This window comes from Salvia miltiorrhiza, chromosome 8, assembly GCF_028751815.1.
Source record: "Salvia miltiorrhiza cultivar Shanhuang (shh) chromosome 8, IMPLAD_Smil_shh, whole genome shotgun sequence".
Lineage (NCBI taxonomy): Eukaryota > Viridiplantae > Streptophyta > Magnoliopsida > Lamiales > Lamiaceae > Salvia > Salvia miltiorrhiza.
In genome coordinates this window covers 5,305,732-5,322,897 of record NC_080394.1, presented here as the reverse complement: position 1 = coordinate 5,322,897, position 17,166 = coordinate 5,305,732, and the positions used below count along the sequence as shown (strand labels likewise).

The 17,166-nt window shown below is 35.9% G+C and overlaps 4 protein-coding genes across 6 annotated transcripts in view; 3 read left to right on the top strand and 1 right to left on the bottom strand.

Annotated features, from left to right (window-relative positions):
* Nucleotides 1–17,166, top strand: part of LOC131000296 (single-stranded DNA-binding protein, mitochondrial-like) — a 130,013-nt gene that overhangs the window by 48,350 nt on the left and 64,497 nt on the right. The gene's annotated exons all lie outside the window — the stretch shown is intronic.
* LOC131000295 (uncharacterized) lies at nucleotides 481–3,510 on the top strand. Its single transcript, XM_057926137.1, has 3 exons — nucleotides 481–804; nucleotides 1,840–2,167; nucleotides 2,874–3,510. The coding sequence occupies exons 1-3, from the start codon at nucleotides 654–656 to the stop codon at nucleotides 3,076–3,078; spliced, it is 684 nt and encodes a 227-aa protein (XP_057782120.1). The 5' UTR covers nucleotides 481–653; the 3' UTR covers nucleotides 3,079–3,510.
* On the top strand, nucleotides 9,865–14,782 carry LOC131000284 (protein ALTERED PHOSPHATE STARVATION RESPONSE 1-like). 3 transcript variants are annotated; one of them, XM_057926114.1, is made up of 6 exons: nucleotides 9,873–10,298; nucleotides 10,792–11,868; nucleotides 12,235–12,306; nucleotides 13,002–13,216; nucleotides 13,573–13,787; nucleotides 13,956–14,782. In XM_057926114.1, exons 2-6 carry the CDS (start codon nucleotides 10,821–10,823, stop codon nucleotides 14,614–14,616), a joined length of 2,211 nt encoding a protein of 736 aa, XP_057782097.1. In that variant the 5' UTR covers nucleotides 9,873–10,298; nucleotides 10,792–10,820; the 3' UTR covers nucleotides 14,617–14,782. The 3 variants fall into 3 exon arrangements, with proteins under 3 accessions (XP_057782096.1, XP_057782097.1, XP_057782095.1); XM_057926112.1 differs by having other exon boundaries at nucleotides 9,874–10,298; nucleotides 10,788–11,868; XM_057926113.1 differs by having other exon boundaries at nucleotides 9,865–11,868.
* LOC131000294 (NDR1/HIN1-like protein 13) lies at nucleotides 15,330–16,333 on the bottom strand. Its single transcript, XM_057926135.1, has one exon. It carries the CDS (start codon nucleotides 16,270–16,272, stop codon nucleotides 15,484–15,486), a length of 789 nt encoding a protein of 262 aa, XP_057782118.1. The 5' UTR covers nucleotides 16,273–16,333; the 3' UTR covers nucleotides 15,330–15,483.

Genomic DNA, 17,166 nt, shown 5'->3' with positions numbered 1-17,166 from the left:
CTACTCCATTTAGAGTGCATTTGATGCCAATTTTGGCTAGATTCCATGTGTTCAAGCCAGCATTTGATTTTTATTGCTTACTCCCTCCGTCCCATTGATCTTGTCATGTATTCCTTTTTTGTTTGTCCCATTGATCTTGTCTCATTTCTATAAATAACACTCCTACTTTATTACCTTATCACTTTCTTTCTCTTACTTTATCACCTTCTCTCCTACTTTATCTACACACTTAATACTACTAATACTCTCCTTAATAACCGTGTCGAAACCAAATGGGACAAGTCCAATGGGAGAGGGAGTATTTTATAGAACTTTATGTTTGTTTTAGAGAGATTATAATTTTATAGCAAGCATTTGATTTTTGTTTTATTTTCGTTATGATCATATTCCTAGACAATAATAATGATATAAAAAAGAAGAAGAAAATTTTAAGGGCAGTGATGTCTTTATAACTTTGGTTGATGCATCTGCCTTTACCATATTTTGCACCTAAAAACGAAAATTGTAGTACTAATTCGGAAGGCATTTTCTCTCTCTACCTGAATCTGATCTCCCTGCAAAACAACTCTGTAAATCGTGTTATACATATGCACCGCAAAGTTGATTGAATTTTGTGAACTCGCGATCCAGGTTAAAGGTGAAGACAATAGGAAATGGAGGGCGGATTTACGGCGGAGGACTTGTCGACGATCGGCGGCATAGCCACCGTCTCGCTGCTGCACTCCTTCATCCCGACTCACTGGCTGCCGTTTTCCATTGTCGGCCGCGCTCAGAAATGGACGCTTTCTCGCACTCTTCTCGTTAGTAAGTGATTTACTGGGGTTTTGCGAGATCCAGATGCCATTGTTTGGTCTTGGCAAGGGAAAAAAGGGAACTTTGAGGGTCATGATTTTTGCTGGAATCGTGTGTGATTGCGTGTTTTTGCTTGTCTTAGAAAGTTTAAGTTGAATTTGTTTAATTAATCGCATAATTGGCTGCGGCTGAACCCCTACTTACCTTTAAATTGGGCTAAGTGGGTAGTCGGAGTTGAGATTTTACAGGATTAAGAAATAGCATAATGGAAGTGTGTGAAGCATACTGTTGTTTTGTTAAGCCAATCTGGATTCAATGAAAATTTCTGCAACAGGAATTGATGAATTGGGTTTTGCAGAGTGTTGTTTGTGTTATTTATTGTTGGACTTGTTTGTAAAATGTAGTAAGGTGATCTGGTTGCATTATGTTTTGGAAGAATAGAATCGTTTGTGTCTCTAAATCCCCTTATTTAGGAATTTTGCCAGTCTCTTGGACGTATATCTATACCCCTACTGAATTTTGTATCGATAATTCACCTGAAATGCCCGCATCCCATCAACATACTTGTTGGTCAGGAACTACTAGTTTGATAGCATTCATAAGCATAAATTTAAGAGGCACACTTTGGTACATCCGGATGTACGGTGCATCCACCCTAATTAAGGATTGATGAGCCCTTATTGAGTTTCATTAGGGTGGATGCAGTGTGCAGATGCATTCATGTTTTTGCCTAAATTTTAATTGAACAATGAAATTTAGTAATACGCATTTCTTGAGAAATGAAACGGCTGTGTTGTTAACTTAAGAGACGTCTCATGTTATTATACTGTACCGTCATTTCTTACTTATTTTGGAAGTGATAGAATTAGTCCTTTACCTACATACTGACTTTGAAATCTTAATTTCCTTACTTATTAGTATTTGACTGGGTGCCGTTTTATCTCCGCGCTTTAGGTCCTTGCAAAGTCAAGGCATCTCAGTGCCTTTTCTACAATTGTGAGTTGTGACTACAATGGTGGTGAGCGCTAATTGTTTGTCTGTTTGCAGCTGCATTTGGAGCAGTATTGCATGTCCTGTCCACTTCGCTACTCGGCATAACAGCAGTCACCATAACAAACACTATAGCAGGAGAGGAAACTGTACATAAACTTGCATCTTTGTTGCTCGTTTTTCTTGGTGGTGGTTACATCGTGTTGTTCCTGACTGGAAAGGGTGGTCATAGCCATTCTCACAATCAACCTATGGAAAAAATGGCTGTTGCTGGTCTTGTTCTCGTCCCTGCATTGTCTCCTTGTGCAACCACTCTTCCAGTATTTCTTGCTGTTGGAAACTCATCCTCGATGATGGTGCTTGCTATCATAGTCCTGTTATTCAGGTAATGAATATGTTGTTTAATTTCTAGCTTTTGCCTTTTCTTTGTTGTCAAACTTTATTATAACCACAATTTTTTCATCTAGCAGCACCTAGGGGTTAGTTCAACTTATGGTTTCAAAATAAAATATGAACCTCACTTATTTAGTTGTGGTCATAATACAATGTGAAAATATTAGGCATTTTGGTTCATGCTTATGGATCTTCCGGTTGAGTGATGATTCTCCTTTCCTTTTATCTGCAATTCTTACAATTCCTTGAAAGAGATCAAATCACTTAGTTATTCAATCTGTCTGACCAATATGTAGTTTATGACACAACCTTTGTAGTTTTAAAGTTTCGACTCTTCTTGCTCTGAGGAACTTCACGCTGATAAAAATCATACCAGCTTGTTAATATTTTTAGCCAAAAGCCCGTCATCGAAGTATTTGAGGTTGCATGTTGAGAATTTTCTGGCTTGGAGTAATAATGAGGGGAAAAAGGGTCCCCTCCCTCCAGTACTTTTCTTGAATGGCAAAAACTTGTGTGCATCCACCTCAACTAAATGTCATTAGGGCTCATCAATCTCTAATTAGGGTTTATTAATCCCCAATTAGAATTTGTTAATCACAATAAGGATTTTTAATCATGGAATTCATGCTATTTAATCTGCAATCCACCAAAATACTATATACAATGCAGCCTTAACATGTTACGGTATTACATTGCAGCACGATAACTGTAATGACATCACTAGTGGCCCTCTCATTCTACGGTGCGAGTCAGCTCAAGTTCCACTGGGTGGAACGCTATGACAAGCTTCTTGTGGGATCAGTTCTATGTTTAGTCGGAGTTCTGACCCTCATTTTCCATGATCACGATGGAGAAGCCGGTTCAACCGGAGAGCATTTGCATCGGAAAATAATCTCTTTGTAAGGATGAAGGGATGCTTTCCGTGTCTCTTAAGTTTTGAGGTATGAAGACTGCAACTGATGATGCAAAATAGTAAGAACTGTAAAACTTCTTTGTCTTGTTCAATCGGAAACCCCTGTGATCCACGAGCTAATATTGGAAGTTCTTGCTTTCTTGATCTTGATCTTGATCTTCGGCCTCGAAACTGCTGCATTCCACCCTTGCATTGTGTTGTGATGTATAGTGATGGTCAATCTTTTGAGCTGTGGCTTACTTCTTGTAACCTTCTTCTTCTTCTTCTTCTTCTTCTTCGATTTTATTTTAAGAAAACCTGTAACCTTAGATATGATGCAAATCAATCTTGTTCTATATATCTTTGATAAAAGATTTCTCAGTGATATGAGTGATTACACTTTTTCTTTTGATTGAAAGTTCTAATCAGGGGCTGTGAATTTATTCCTTTGGAAATAGGTATCTATTATAAATCGTTGTGAAAATTGTAATTGGACAAAATAAATAAAAACTACTCATTACATGGAGTTACTCTGTTTATTTATTTATTTATTTATTTTGGGGGTCATGTGCTGCTGGTTGCTATAGACAAGTTCACTTTATTTAGTGGTGATGGCCCAATTTATCTTTTAGCGATAATACAAAACTAATAAAACGAAATCTAGTGACTCGTCTCTTTCAAAATATTAAAGTGAAGAATGAATTGGTGGTGGTTTTGTGTTACTTATTTTCTTTTTCTAATTAAATATGAGATAATTGTAGATTAAATCTTAATCAGTGGCCATTATTACAAATTCAATCCAAACTTTGAACAGTTTCATTTAAGATCTAATCTTGCCATCTATACTATATTAAAACAGCAGTTTTCAATTAGAAATTGATTTCAAATCAATTTCAATGGCAATTTTGTAAATAAAAGATAATTGAAGGTTATATGCAAAAAAAAAATCTGGAGAAAAACGTGTATATAACTTAAAAACTGATTTTAACATCACGTTCATTATTTGAAATAATTATTGAGTAAATATCTAATATAAATATAAAATAGTTTTTAAATTAATGATCGAACGGAAATGTCCGACATCATTAATATTGCAAATTAATTTACCAAATTTATTGGAATGTTGAATTCCAAAAAAGATGAGCCGTTTGAGCTATGATTAATTTATAACGGACCTATCTATCTATACTATTATTAAGAAAGCAATTTTTAATTTTTAATTGATTTTAAATTAATTTTAAAATTAAATAATAATTTTGTAGTTTTAATAAAATTGGAGGTTTATTTATGAACTATATTTTTTTAATCTTTTTTTCTTTATCTTCTTTTTTTTTGTTGTACGTATTTATTTCTAAAATTGTGAAATTTGACTAATTATAAAATATTTAATATGCATATCAAATTAAAGATCACAATAAAAACTTTTAAAATTTAAAAGTTATATTTATTTAAAGACTAAAATTCTAAAAAATTCTCTCCGTTCTCATCTTTTTTTAATAAATCTATGTTTTAATTATTTTTTATTTTCATTTTCTTTTTTTAACTTTTTTTTTGTATTTTCATAAAATTAAATTTTATAATTGTAAATTCTTCTTTATTTTTTTATTATTCAATTCAAATATATTCAGTTAAAATTAATTTTTTATTATATTTATAAATATGATAATTGAGTTGATATCAATTTTATATAAATATAAAATTATAAAATTGTTTCCGGTGCGTTGCACGGGGTGCAAATCCTAGTTTGTAGTAAATCAGAGTCTTCTAAGATTTACATTCATCTAATTTGGGTAACTCAAAATTAATTAAGGGATTTTGAAAGTTATTTTACGAATCGTCATTTTATATTGTCATTTTATATTTTCACATTTTATATTGGGAAGCTCTATCTCCACTGCACCGACTCTTGACTCAATTGTCGGATGTGTGATGACAAAATTGATAATATTACTCAATTATGCTCTTTAGGTTTGTTGTTCATGTGGGGTTGAGAGCAAGTCCTGTTGTTGGGCTTATTTCTCGTCGATCGTCTTTGTTTTTTAATGTTTTTTATTTTGGGCGATGTTATTTTTGGGCATCGTCGTATATGAAACATGGGTGAGTTTATGGTTTTATGTAGGGGTGAGCAGAAACCGAACTGACACTGAAAATCGAACCGAACCGAACCGGATTGGTGCGGTTCGGTCCCAATTCTATTGGTTCGGTTTTGAAAAGTAAAAACCAAAAATTTTCGGTTTGGTGTCGGTTTCCATTTGTTGGTTCGGTTTTAAACCGAACCGAACTGATACATATTAATATTTTATTTATATATAATTATTTTATAATATATAATTATTTTTGTAATTTTTTAACCTAAAACTAAAACCCTAATTCAAAATTATAATATATAATTATTTATCATGTTCATGTTGTGGGCATTTGACATTTGAAATTTGTGTATTTTACATTATTTTACAATTTTTAATTGGTATTTTTGAAAAACATAAAATAAAAAAAATTGCATCGTTCGGTTCGGTTCACCAATGATTTTATCGGTTCGGTTCCAGACCCCCAATTGATGCGGTTCGGTTTCAATTTTAACCATCGGTTCGATTTTCGATTTTGAGTTTTTGGTTCTAACCGAACCGATGCTCACCCCTAGTTTTATGGACAAGTTGGGGGTCCGTTTAAGCCTTTGCTCTAAGGGTGGTTTCGACAATAGAAAATGAACGAATAAGGGTGCGTTCTCTTTTTATTATATTATCCCTTCGAAAATGGTGTGATAATATTATCTCTCATTTGTAGTGTAAATGAGGAATGAGTAAAGGTCAAGTAGGAAATGTGAAAAAAGAAAAAAAGAATTTAAATGTGAAATTTTGTTTATCCTTCATTTTTCCATGATAAATGAACAACCAAAGAGAATGCACCCAACAATCGGATTTAAAAGTCGTCGATCAAAATTGAGTTTGAATAAATGTTTAAATTCCAACTCCAAACATGTGGAAAATGTAATATAATTGTCCAATTTGTTATAAATTGTACAGCTGGGAATAATAATGAGTTTTTCCTTTTATTCATTCTCTCTCTTCTTCCACCAATTTTTTCACTATTTTTTATTTTTAAGTTTAAATAAATGTTTAGTTTTTAATTATTTTGCTCTTTGTTTTATCCATTTGCAGTGACGAGGTGAGATTTTGGTTATCCACAGAAATCTCGTGTGATAAGTTGAGATTTCTCTCTTTATATTTTTAAAGGAGAATCCATCAAAATTCATAGAGTTCTAAAATTCACAGACTTTTGGATATTTAAGGATTTTTTAAAATTTTTTAAAATTCATATTGAATACCTCTAGATTTTTAAAGACTTTTAAAAGTTTCAGATTGAATATCCTCATACTTTCAAAGTCCAAAAAAATCCTACAACCTCTACAACCAATACACCCCCTTAACCCCGTTGGATGAAAGATAGTAAAAAATTAATCATGTATGGTGGGTGAAGAAACATTTCACTTAGAGCATCCGCAGCGGCTGTGTCGAAGCCGGGATCGACCCGCGTCGAAGGAGACCGCCGCGCGCTGGAGACGCGGCCAGATGCGAGGCCGAGGCGAAGGGAAGAGTCGGGGCGAGCAGCGGTGGTGTGTGGCGCGTCCGAAGGACGCGCCCATTTACATAAAAAAAAATTCGAAAATCTTAATTTTTTTAAAAAAAGGACCGTTTGATTATTATTTTTTTTTATTTTTTTTTAAATTTGACCGTTTGATATGGAACGGCTATTTTGTTTTTTTTTTCCTTTTTTTTTCTTTTTTTCTTTTTTTCCTCTTCTATAAATACCACTCTTCCACTCTTTCAAATTCACCAACACCAACTACAATTCTCTCCCAAAAAAAATTCTCTCTTCTACATTTCTAAAGATGGATCGTGAATTCGATGAATACATGGAGCAACAAGGCGGACCGAGGGTTCCAATGATGGGGTTTGCTCCATTTTCAGCAGCCTCGAATGTCTTGGCTACAGGAAATGTTCCTACGCCGGCGGCGAACGCCAACGTTCAAGAAGAGCCGGAGGAGGTGAAGCCGAAAGCCAAGGGCACTCGCGCTGCATATTCTAGCGAGGGTCTTCGGGAGGAGGATCGGCGTTCTCCGACGCCCTCGAGAAGGTGGCCGAAAGCATGAAGGAGCATGCTCTGAAAACGGGGGAAATCGCCCATGCCAAAAAAATGCAAGCCGAGATGAAACGGGAGGAGATGGATATGAAGCTCTTGAACAAGGATACGACGGGTATGACGGATGCACAATTGGCTTTGCACAACCACCTAGTCCAAGAAGTGCTCAAGCGTCGAGGGCTTATTTAAATTAGGAAATTATGTTTTTTTTTATTTTATTAGAGTATTTTAATTATGTTTTTAATTTAATTTAAATTATTGTAATGTAGAATTTTAATTTTAATGAAATTTGAATTTTAAAAATAAAAGTGTAGAAATATGAATTTTGTGGAAATGGGGATCTAAGCACCCACCTAAGACACAATGCATTGGAGAGGGGTGTGTCTTAGGTGGGGCCCACTCCTAAGACACCCCTCTAAGGGTGCCTCCAACGGTTGAAAAAATCAGTTTCCAAAATTGAGAACTACCATTGGGAGAAAAAGAAATTGGTTTCCAAAAAGAAATGGAGAAACTGGTTGCGAACTGGGAACCAGTTTTTGCTGACACAGCGGGTCCCAGGCGCGGCCCCATTTCTTTAATTTGTTGATTTCAGCCGAATAGTGGCGGCCCCATTCCTTCAATTTCTTGTTTTCAGTCGAGTATTGGTGACTTGGTGTTCCCATTTTGCTTTTTTTCCTTTGAATATGTATATATGTTACGTAAAATAGATATATATATATTGCTTTGTTGAATCACTTGTAGCTAAAATTGAGGGGGCCAAATGTATAGTTCAAATTTTTGGAAGTGTAATTTTTATATCTTTTTACGGGTTTTGAATTTCTGATCAATATAAAATTTAATTTAAATATATAATTAAAATATGTAAATAATATACAAATTATAATTGAAATAAAATTAATGTATATATAGATATATAAATGGAGTGTGTATTATGGTGGGACCCTAAAAAAGTAAGAAACTGGTTTATTGTTGGAGGAGATGTGAGAGAAAAAAGTAGGTGGGTTTCTAAAGCTGATGTGGCAATTTTAGAAACTAGAAACTGGCTTATGATTGGAGGCACCCTAAGACACCACCATTGTGGATGCTCTTAGATGTTAAATGTAGCAGTCAACATTTTTAATACATCAAAGCAAACGAAGCAGGTGGTAAATGAAGTTTATTACCTAGTATTTTTTATATCTCAAAACAAACACATCTTTTATGGTAGATTAATCCTAATTTTCCAATTTAAATTTACCTTCTTTTAGCTACCGACAGCTGAAAAATGAAAAAGAGAAAAAAAAAATCTGAGTGAAATCATGTAGTTAGGACGTTGCATTTACTAGCTAGTTGATAAGACGTGCCACCAATATATGAGGATCCCACATCAAATATTGATCACAAAATGAACCAAAAATATCGTATGATATATAGACAAAGTATGTTCGAAATAGACAGCCACATATTAAATTAAATGCAGCTAAAAAGTTAAAATCGCTTTATATAATTGATATTATTTTAATTGATAATCTTTTACTTTAAAAAAAATATTAATTCATTACTTTTATTAGATAATTTATTAAATAAATATATTTATTTATAAACCTTATCAATAGCTATAAATATAAAGTATTCTTTATAAATTTAGGTGACAAATAAATGTATATCAAAATAGATTTATATTTTATAAATATAATAATAAATGTATAACAAGGGTAAAATAGGTAATCTACAAGTTGTGGGTTAGACTGTGTTAGGCTCTTTATCTATTAGTATAGATTATTAACACTAATCTCCGCGCGGGTGATGCATGAGATACACATATATAATATTTATATTTTATATATTTCATCATTCCACAAAAAAAAATATTATTATACGCTAGACATGAGTTTTAGCAAAATAAATGGTTAAATATTTTTTTAATAAATTACACAAATAAATAAAAAAACATCTTATTGTACGCTAGACATGAATTTTAACAAAATTATTAAAATTGTTACAAGTGAAATAAATGGTTAAATCTTTTTTTATATATATAAATTACATAAAAATAAAATAATTTAAAGACCGCACGGCAGTGTTTTAACAAAATTGTTAAAATTATTATAAGTGGAATAAATGGTTAAATCTTTTTTTAATAAATCACACAAACTAATAAATTTTTTTAAAGACGGCAAGACGATCAACTCGAACTCAAAACCTCGAGTTCTTAAACCTTAACCATCTATACCAGGCCAACACACGCACACATAAGTTGGGGTCAATCTCCATCGTCTCTCTCTCCACTGCCTATCCGAATTGATTATTACACATTTCTGCAATTGTTACACTCTTTTACAAAAAAATGTGTAACAATGTAAATACATTATTACACACTTTTCGCAATTATATAAATCGAAAAGGTGTGTATACATTATTACACACACTATAAAAATATTTGATAAAAAATATTATTATTTCCATAATTTTATCGTATAGTAAATTCCCTTTTATTAGACTTTATTAATTAATTAATTAAAACATGGGTTTTCCCGAAGCTATAAATGTCAACTAATAATTACCCTACAAAAATCGTACTGTTTTGACTGATTTACGAGTGTAGTGAGCTGAAGACAAGAGATCCGCGTAGGACTAACGCTCTTATTTTTGGCAATATCTTCCGTGAAAAATGCACTTTTATTTTTTCACACCCTAAAAAGTGATTTACAGTAGAATTTCCATTTCTTCTGTTATGTTAATGTCAGATGCAGCGAAGGAGAGGACCCCGCCTCCACCTCTCTCTCCCTCTCTCTCTCTCTCTCTCTGCCTGCCACAATGGGATTTCCATTTCACTGCAATTTGCATGCAAGCTTTGTTGCAACCCCGATTTGCCTTTTTCCTACGTGACAGGCTTGCTGCCATACACGCACTCACACACACAATCTCTCTCTCTCTCTCTCTCATCCTTTTTGTGCCTATGCGTGTGCGAAGATTCCCTCTATCGTAATCTGCAGTGAGCACCACTATCATCGCCACTACTTGGACTTCTGCTGCAGATAAAACTAGCTCTCGCGCTTATAACGGAAAAGCTGCCCCAAAATTCTTTTTATCCCTCGTTCCTCTTTTTCATGTGGGTTCGCTTACTCAATTTATCTTTTTCCCTTTTTTCCATATACGCTTTTCGGCGTGCAATTTTGTGGTGGTTTCGATCTAGATTGGCATGCGTAAATAGCACTAGTCGTTGTGCGTGGTAGTATGGATGTGATGAATTTATGTGATTGGTGTTGGATTGCTCATCTTCTCAGAATTGCATTTTAATGTTTTGTTTGGTATTGTCAATTCAGTCATGAACTCCCTGTCAAAAATCAAGTTAAACCAGTTAATTATGCTGAAACGGCGCAGGGTGGAATTAAAAACACATTATTCATGCATTGAAACCATAATTCTGTTTGAATTCGCTTCGGAAATATCTAAACTGGGACAGATCTCCAGACATTTCTGCGTTTCTCGTAGCTCATGTTTATGTTCATTAGAAAAAAAAATCGCTAGATTAGGTAGGAATAGATTTGAGTGATTTGATGTTTCATGCTAATCTTGTGGTATATATGACATTTTGAAGCTAGGAAGGCTGTATGTTGAATAGGTGCAAGTGATGGGAGTCTCGAATTCCCGGTTGGAAGAAGACAAGAGCCTGCAGCTCTGCCGCGCTAGGAAGAAATTCATCAAACAAGCACTTAATGGCAGGTGTTCCCTTGCAGCAGCTCACACTGCTTACATTGAGGAATTGAAAATCATAGGAGCTGCTTTGAGAAGATTTGTGGAACCTGATCAGCTTCAGCTTGAATTTTTAGCCTATCCTGCAACAAGTGCTACTCCTCAGCCACTTGCTTTGACTGAGAAGTCTGTCACTCGATTATCTCTCGCGTCTCCCTCTCAATCACAACACGTAGATGCTCAGCTGCCATCCCCAAGCCAGTACCAGGCTCATCCTATGAAGTTTACAGGGACGGTTTCCAGAAAAATCGAAGAAAAGCCTCCTGTGCCTGTTGTGGTTTCGGTTGATTCAACAACTACTCCTCCAGGCGCGGTTTCGTCTTTTGAAACCCCATCAGATAACCCTCCATGGGATTACTTTGGCCTGTTCCACCATGTGGACAATGAGTATTCTGCAGTGGATCAGGGTTCAGAGTTCTCTGATGAGATTAGGCATCTTGGGGAAGAGGAAGGAATTCCTGATTTGGAGGATGTACGGGTGAGTTCATCCTCAGAAGAAACGCATGAATCAGAAGAAGAATTTGATGAACCCCCTATAGCTTCACTTGTTAGGAGTTTTAAAAATGTCAACACTGCAGCAGAGGGTGTCGGCAATGGTGAGTCAGCCATTAGTACAGAATCAGAAACCAAGCATAAAATGAATGAAAGGAATGCTGATGTTGTAGTGCCGGAGACCAATTCTGCAACCAATTCTGCAAATGGGAGAAAAATTAATCCTCCTGATTTATCGCCTCGTAGCAATGATGTGGAAACTACAGCAGATGGAGGAACTGCAGTTGAAGACAAGGTTGCGCCTAAGGACTTCTATGCTAGCATCAATGACATTGAACAGCTTTTTGTTAAAGCATCTGAATCTGGAAAAGAAGTTCCACGGATGCTTGAAGCAAATAAATTCCATTTCCGTCCAGTTTTAACTGGGAGAGAACGTAAACTCTCTGTCACTCTCTTACTCTCTCTCGCTCCTTCTATTCGTTTCTTGTCTAGGCATGCTTAAAGTCTAATTTTCTCAGAGGTAACCTTTCGGAATAAAGTTTATTGACATTTGGAAGATTATTATTGCTTCTTTAGGCACTCATTTGATGCATCATCAGGATGCTGTGTAATCCTTCAGTTCAGCTATTAGGGAAAATGCATCATATGAGTAGGTGTAATTAAGGAAAATTGTTTATTAAGTGATAAATTGAATCTAGTGACTCTAAACATAGTGAACTAAATATCTTTCCTTTTAAGTCCTCTCCTTCTTCTGTATATCATCTGTCTCATTTGGAAATAAATGTTTCTTTGTTTGACAGGTAGGTTAGCAGCTGCATCACTACTAAAATCTTGTCTCTCTTGTGGGAAAGATCCAAGAGAGGTTCAACAAGGTAGGTGAATCATGCCCTAGACTTCCAATATGCCAAAAGCTAATTGTAATGTGAAGGAAAGACATGATCCTTGGATGGGGGAGAAATACCTAAGATTGAGTTGATGTATACAAACAAATCATACATTCAATCTATAGATGTTATATGAAAAGTGGTTGCAGGAGAAAAATGCATCCTGGGTGGGAGAAAGAAAAGAAAAAACACATGGAAAGCTTATCCATAATGAGTGTGTAGATTCAATTTAGAACATATACTTTTATAGCTTTGATATAGTATTTTCTTTCAAGATATTTTGGGTCGGTATCATCATCTAGAGGGCTGAACAAGAAAATAATTAATTTCGAGCATGCATATGATCAATCACATTTCTTATCATGTATCTCTGTGGCATAATATGAAATGTGTATGCTCAGCAGTCTGTCTATTAAACCTTCATGGAAGATTTTTTTTTAGATTTATGTGATTTTATCAAGACTTGTGTGTACGAAGAAACAAGGTGGCACAATAGGATTAGCATAAGCTAGTCTAGTTTCTTAATCTCCAGTTGACTTGATTCGCCTGTCGAAAAAGTGCTTTATAAGCACAACTTTCAGTTTCTTGCTATAGGCAGTATCTCATTACTTAGTAATTTAATTTGACTTTGTTTCTCAGAACAAAAAAAATAAAATTAATTGATTTTGTATTTCCATCTTCAGAGACTTCTCAAAATTCTATTAAGTACTTAACATGGCACCGGACAGCATCATTTCGTTCTCTATCATCCCGGAATCTTCTAGCTGCGAACTCCAATGGTAATATTGCTGATCCTAGTAACACTCTATTCGACAACTTCTGCATGGTCTCTGGAAGTCATGCCTCAACCTTAGATAGGCTTTACGCATGGGAGAAGAAACTCTATGACGAAGTTAAGGTCAGCTCGCTGTCTCTTCTGCTTAATATGCATCTTGTTTCTACTAGTTTACTTACATGGCAATATAAATCACAACAGAATGGTGATAGTTAGAATTATCTTTGTCGTTGAAATGTTGAGAAATAAGAACCGCAGTCGTCAATAGAAAAGCCAAAACAATTTGGTTCACTATTTGGATGAGAAGACACCAGCTTTTGGTGTCTAGCTATTTTCATCATGCACGCACGAATTAAATTCTGGTTTAATATCAGGTGATGAGAAGACACCAGCTTTTGGTGTCTAGCTATCTTTGATTTATCTCATGTAGTCGCTTCTATGATTGTAATCCTGAGTTCGGATACCATCTGTGCCTGCAGGCTAGTGAGGCACTTCAAAGTAGTTTTGAACAAAAGTGCAAGCTTCTTCGACAGAGAGAATCACGCGGAGAGAATACTGAAAAGACTCGTGCAGCAGCCAAAGATCTACATTCAAGAATTACAGTGGCTATTCACAGAATCAACTCAATCTCAAAGAAAATAGAAGTTATTAGAGATACCGAGCTTCAGCCACAGCTCGAGGAGTTAATTGAGGGGTACGTTCCAGCCAAAGCTTACAATCAGTGTGATCAGATTTTTTTCCATTTCTATAAATGCCAAGTTTGGTCTTGCACTCATGGCCTAACTAATCTTGCTGTTGTTTCCTATCTACGTTTTCTGCTAGCCTGTCGTCTCATATACTTGCTTTGTGTCACTAATGACAGGTTAAGGAAGATGTGGGAAACGATGATGGAATGCCACAAGCTACAATTACTCATCATTTCGATATCTCATGCCCCCGGAAGCACAAGATTGAAAATGCAGTCAGATTCACAAAGGCAGATTACCATCCATCTCGGTTACAGACTCAGCTCTTTATCATCCAGCTTCACAAAATGGATCAGCGCCCAGAAAATCTACGTGGAAGCCATCGACAAGTGGCTCTTCAAGTGCGTCTCGCTTACACAGAAGAAACCTTCCAAGAGGAACAGAAGGTCGAGGCCTCCATCCATGAGACACTGCGGGCCGCCTATATACATGATATGTGGTGTCTGGTTGGAAATGATCGACGGCTTGCCTTCAAAAGGGGTTGCCGATTCTATCAAGGAACTGGCTGCAGAAGTTGCTCAGTTTCTGCCTCGTCAAGACAAGAAGCAGGGCAAAACCAACAGAAGTGAGGCTGCTGCAACCGATACGTTGAGAGATGTAGACGACGTTGTGCCTCGTTTGGACCGTGTTAGGACGAGCTTGGAAGGTTTTCTTTCGAAACTAAACAGCTTCGCAGAGTGTTCGCTGGGGATGTTTACTCAACTGCAGAAGGCCACCCAAGATGCCAAGAAGAACTATGAACAGTTTATGTCCCAACGATCACAGGTTTTGGTCTGAATTCGGCAACAATATATATTGTTATAAGGTATAGCTTGTATGGATGCATGTTGTATATGAATAATGAATAAACGGTATAGGAAATTTATTCCGGTGTATGTGCACACAGGGGATTCTTTTTTATTTATTTTTTACTTGGGAGAGGGTCGGCGAGATTTGAACCTTAGATTTTGTTGTTTCTAGACATAAGCTCGCACCGCTCGGATGTTTCCCTTAGTGACATGCACACATGAGATTGAAATAAGGGTTAATTGCTAATTTAGTAATGAAGTTTCACCAACTTCATAATTTTAATACCATGTTTTAATTTGTTGCAAAATTAACCATCTCAATTTTTTTTTTTTGTGGTGACACAATAAATTCTACCTTGACTGGCAATGATTTACTCATTTTTTATTAGACTTACATGCATCTATCTAGCAAAAGGTCTCTTAGGACTCATTTAATTGGCAAGAATACCGTTTGAGAAATTGGACTGATTCTAAATTATAAATTTCCATATTATAAAATCACATATAACAAGATAAAAAAATTGAAAAAGCATTCACAAGGGCATACGGTTCGTTGTAGTGACTCTTGCTTTTTGTTATTTGTATTATTTGTTCTCATCAAAATCACATTTCCATTTACTTAATATTATTTGTTATTTGTATTATTTGTTCTCATCAAAATCACATTTCCATTTACTTAATATTATAAGGAAAACAAAATACTATCATCCTGTAATTTTTTTAATTTTATCTTTTGTCTTCGTGGCGATCGTGTAATTTTTTTTAGTACCAATAAATAATCTTTTCTAAGCTACTAAAAAAAATGAATATGAATTAATCCTAATATGTTGTAAGAATAAGCTTCGCTATCCTATTCCTACCAGAGTCTAACGCTATAATCACAATCCTTGGAAACAATTTCTGCTCTTTCATTCAACGAGTCCAACACGACGTCGCAACTAATTTTGGCGGTAATTTCCCACGTCTTAACGGATCCCACTTTAAACTTAACGGGCGCTTCGACGCTCATCACTAACGGCACTCTCCTTAGACTCTCCGCGTTCCTTAACGCCGTTTTAACGGCACCACCGAGGACGACGTCGTTCGCCGCCACCGTCGACCGCAGCACCGTCACGTTCTTCCTCGGCTGGTAGAAATCGGCTAAAACGCCGTAGCCGAGCGTCACTCCGTCGTAGAGAACGTTTACGGCGCTTTCCTTCAGATAGTAGATGCCGACCTTGCCGTTAGGGTTCTCGGCTCTGATGCTGACGTCAAATCCCGGCGAGATCGGCGAGGCCGAAGTTAGATTCATTCCGTGAACAGAGACTTTGGTCACTGTGTACGTTGGCGATTTGAATCCGAAGACGAGGTACATCACTCCAGCAGAGACGGCGGCGGCGAAGATCAGGAGGAAGAGGAGGCATGAGGTGAAGCAGCAGCACCTGCAGCAGAAGCTCCGGCGATTTCCACCGCGGCGGAGCTTATCGTACTTTTTGGCGTTCTCCGGTGGCGGATAGCGGAGGATCTGCTCTCTCGGAATCCGCACGACGTAAGTTGCGGGCGGAGGAACCGGATTCGTCGGGGACGGCTTCTGATTCTGATCGGAGTTTGTTTGTGAGGCTACGGCGGGTGAAGGCGTGGACGGAGGGTCTGCGGCGGCGGCCATTCTGACGAAAGAAGCGGCGGAAGAGATGGGAGAAATCGGGTTGAGAGATGAGAATGGTGTGAGTGAGTGCAGTAAAGATGTATATATATATACAGCGTCTATTTTTTATTTATTTATTTATTTTGAATTTTAAAGTATGTGTCAATGTGTGTGTGATAAGTTGGGCAATCGCGTGAACACAGTTGTTAATTAAATCTATTTCATTTTCGATATTCATAATTGGATTTTTTTTATATTGAGAGTTAACGGTATTTTGTTGCCTTTTCTGCGCCACTAATTAAAGTCCTTTCTTTTCCTTCGTTGGGGTTTTGAATATCTCAAAGGAAGATTTTGTTATGATTTGCAACTTTTTAGTATTTATTTTATATTAAGATAACAATGAAATAAGCATGCATAATCAAGTTTGTAAATAGTTACTCCCTCCGTCCCATTAGAATTGACACACTTACCTTTTTTGTTTGTCCCACTAAAATTTGCACTTTTCTAAAATAGTATGTGGTCCCTATTTTCTCTACTCACATAAAATAAATAGACCCTACCTACTTTACACTCTTAACCATTTATTCTTAATCTCCGTGTCCAACTCAAAAGTGTCAATTCTTATGGAACGTTGGGAGTATTTTATACTATTAGTCCTAATTTTATGATTAGTTGTCTATAAGGTGTTAATCTTCAAGAGAGTGAACTGAGGAGTTTTAAATCATCTGTGTTTAAAATCATTTATTATTAACATAGTAAATATTTTGCCATGAGGTAAACACTCACAAATTTTATAAGTTGTGAAAAATTATTGTGTGTTCAATGTTTCCGTTAATCCTCCCATCTCTCTCTAAAATTGTACTCTATTTTTATGTTTGTCCTAAGTGAAATATACTAAACGAATCTATCAAATAA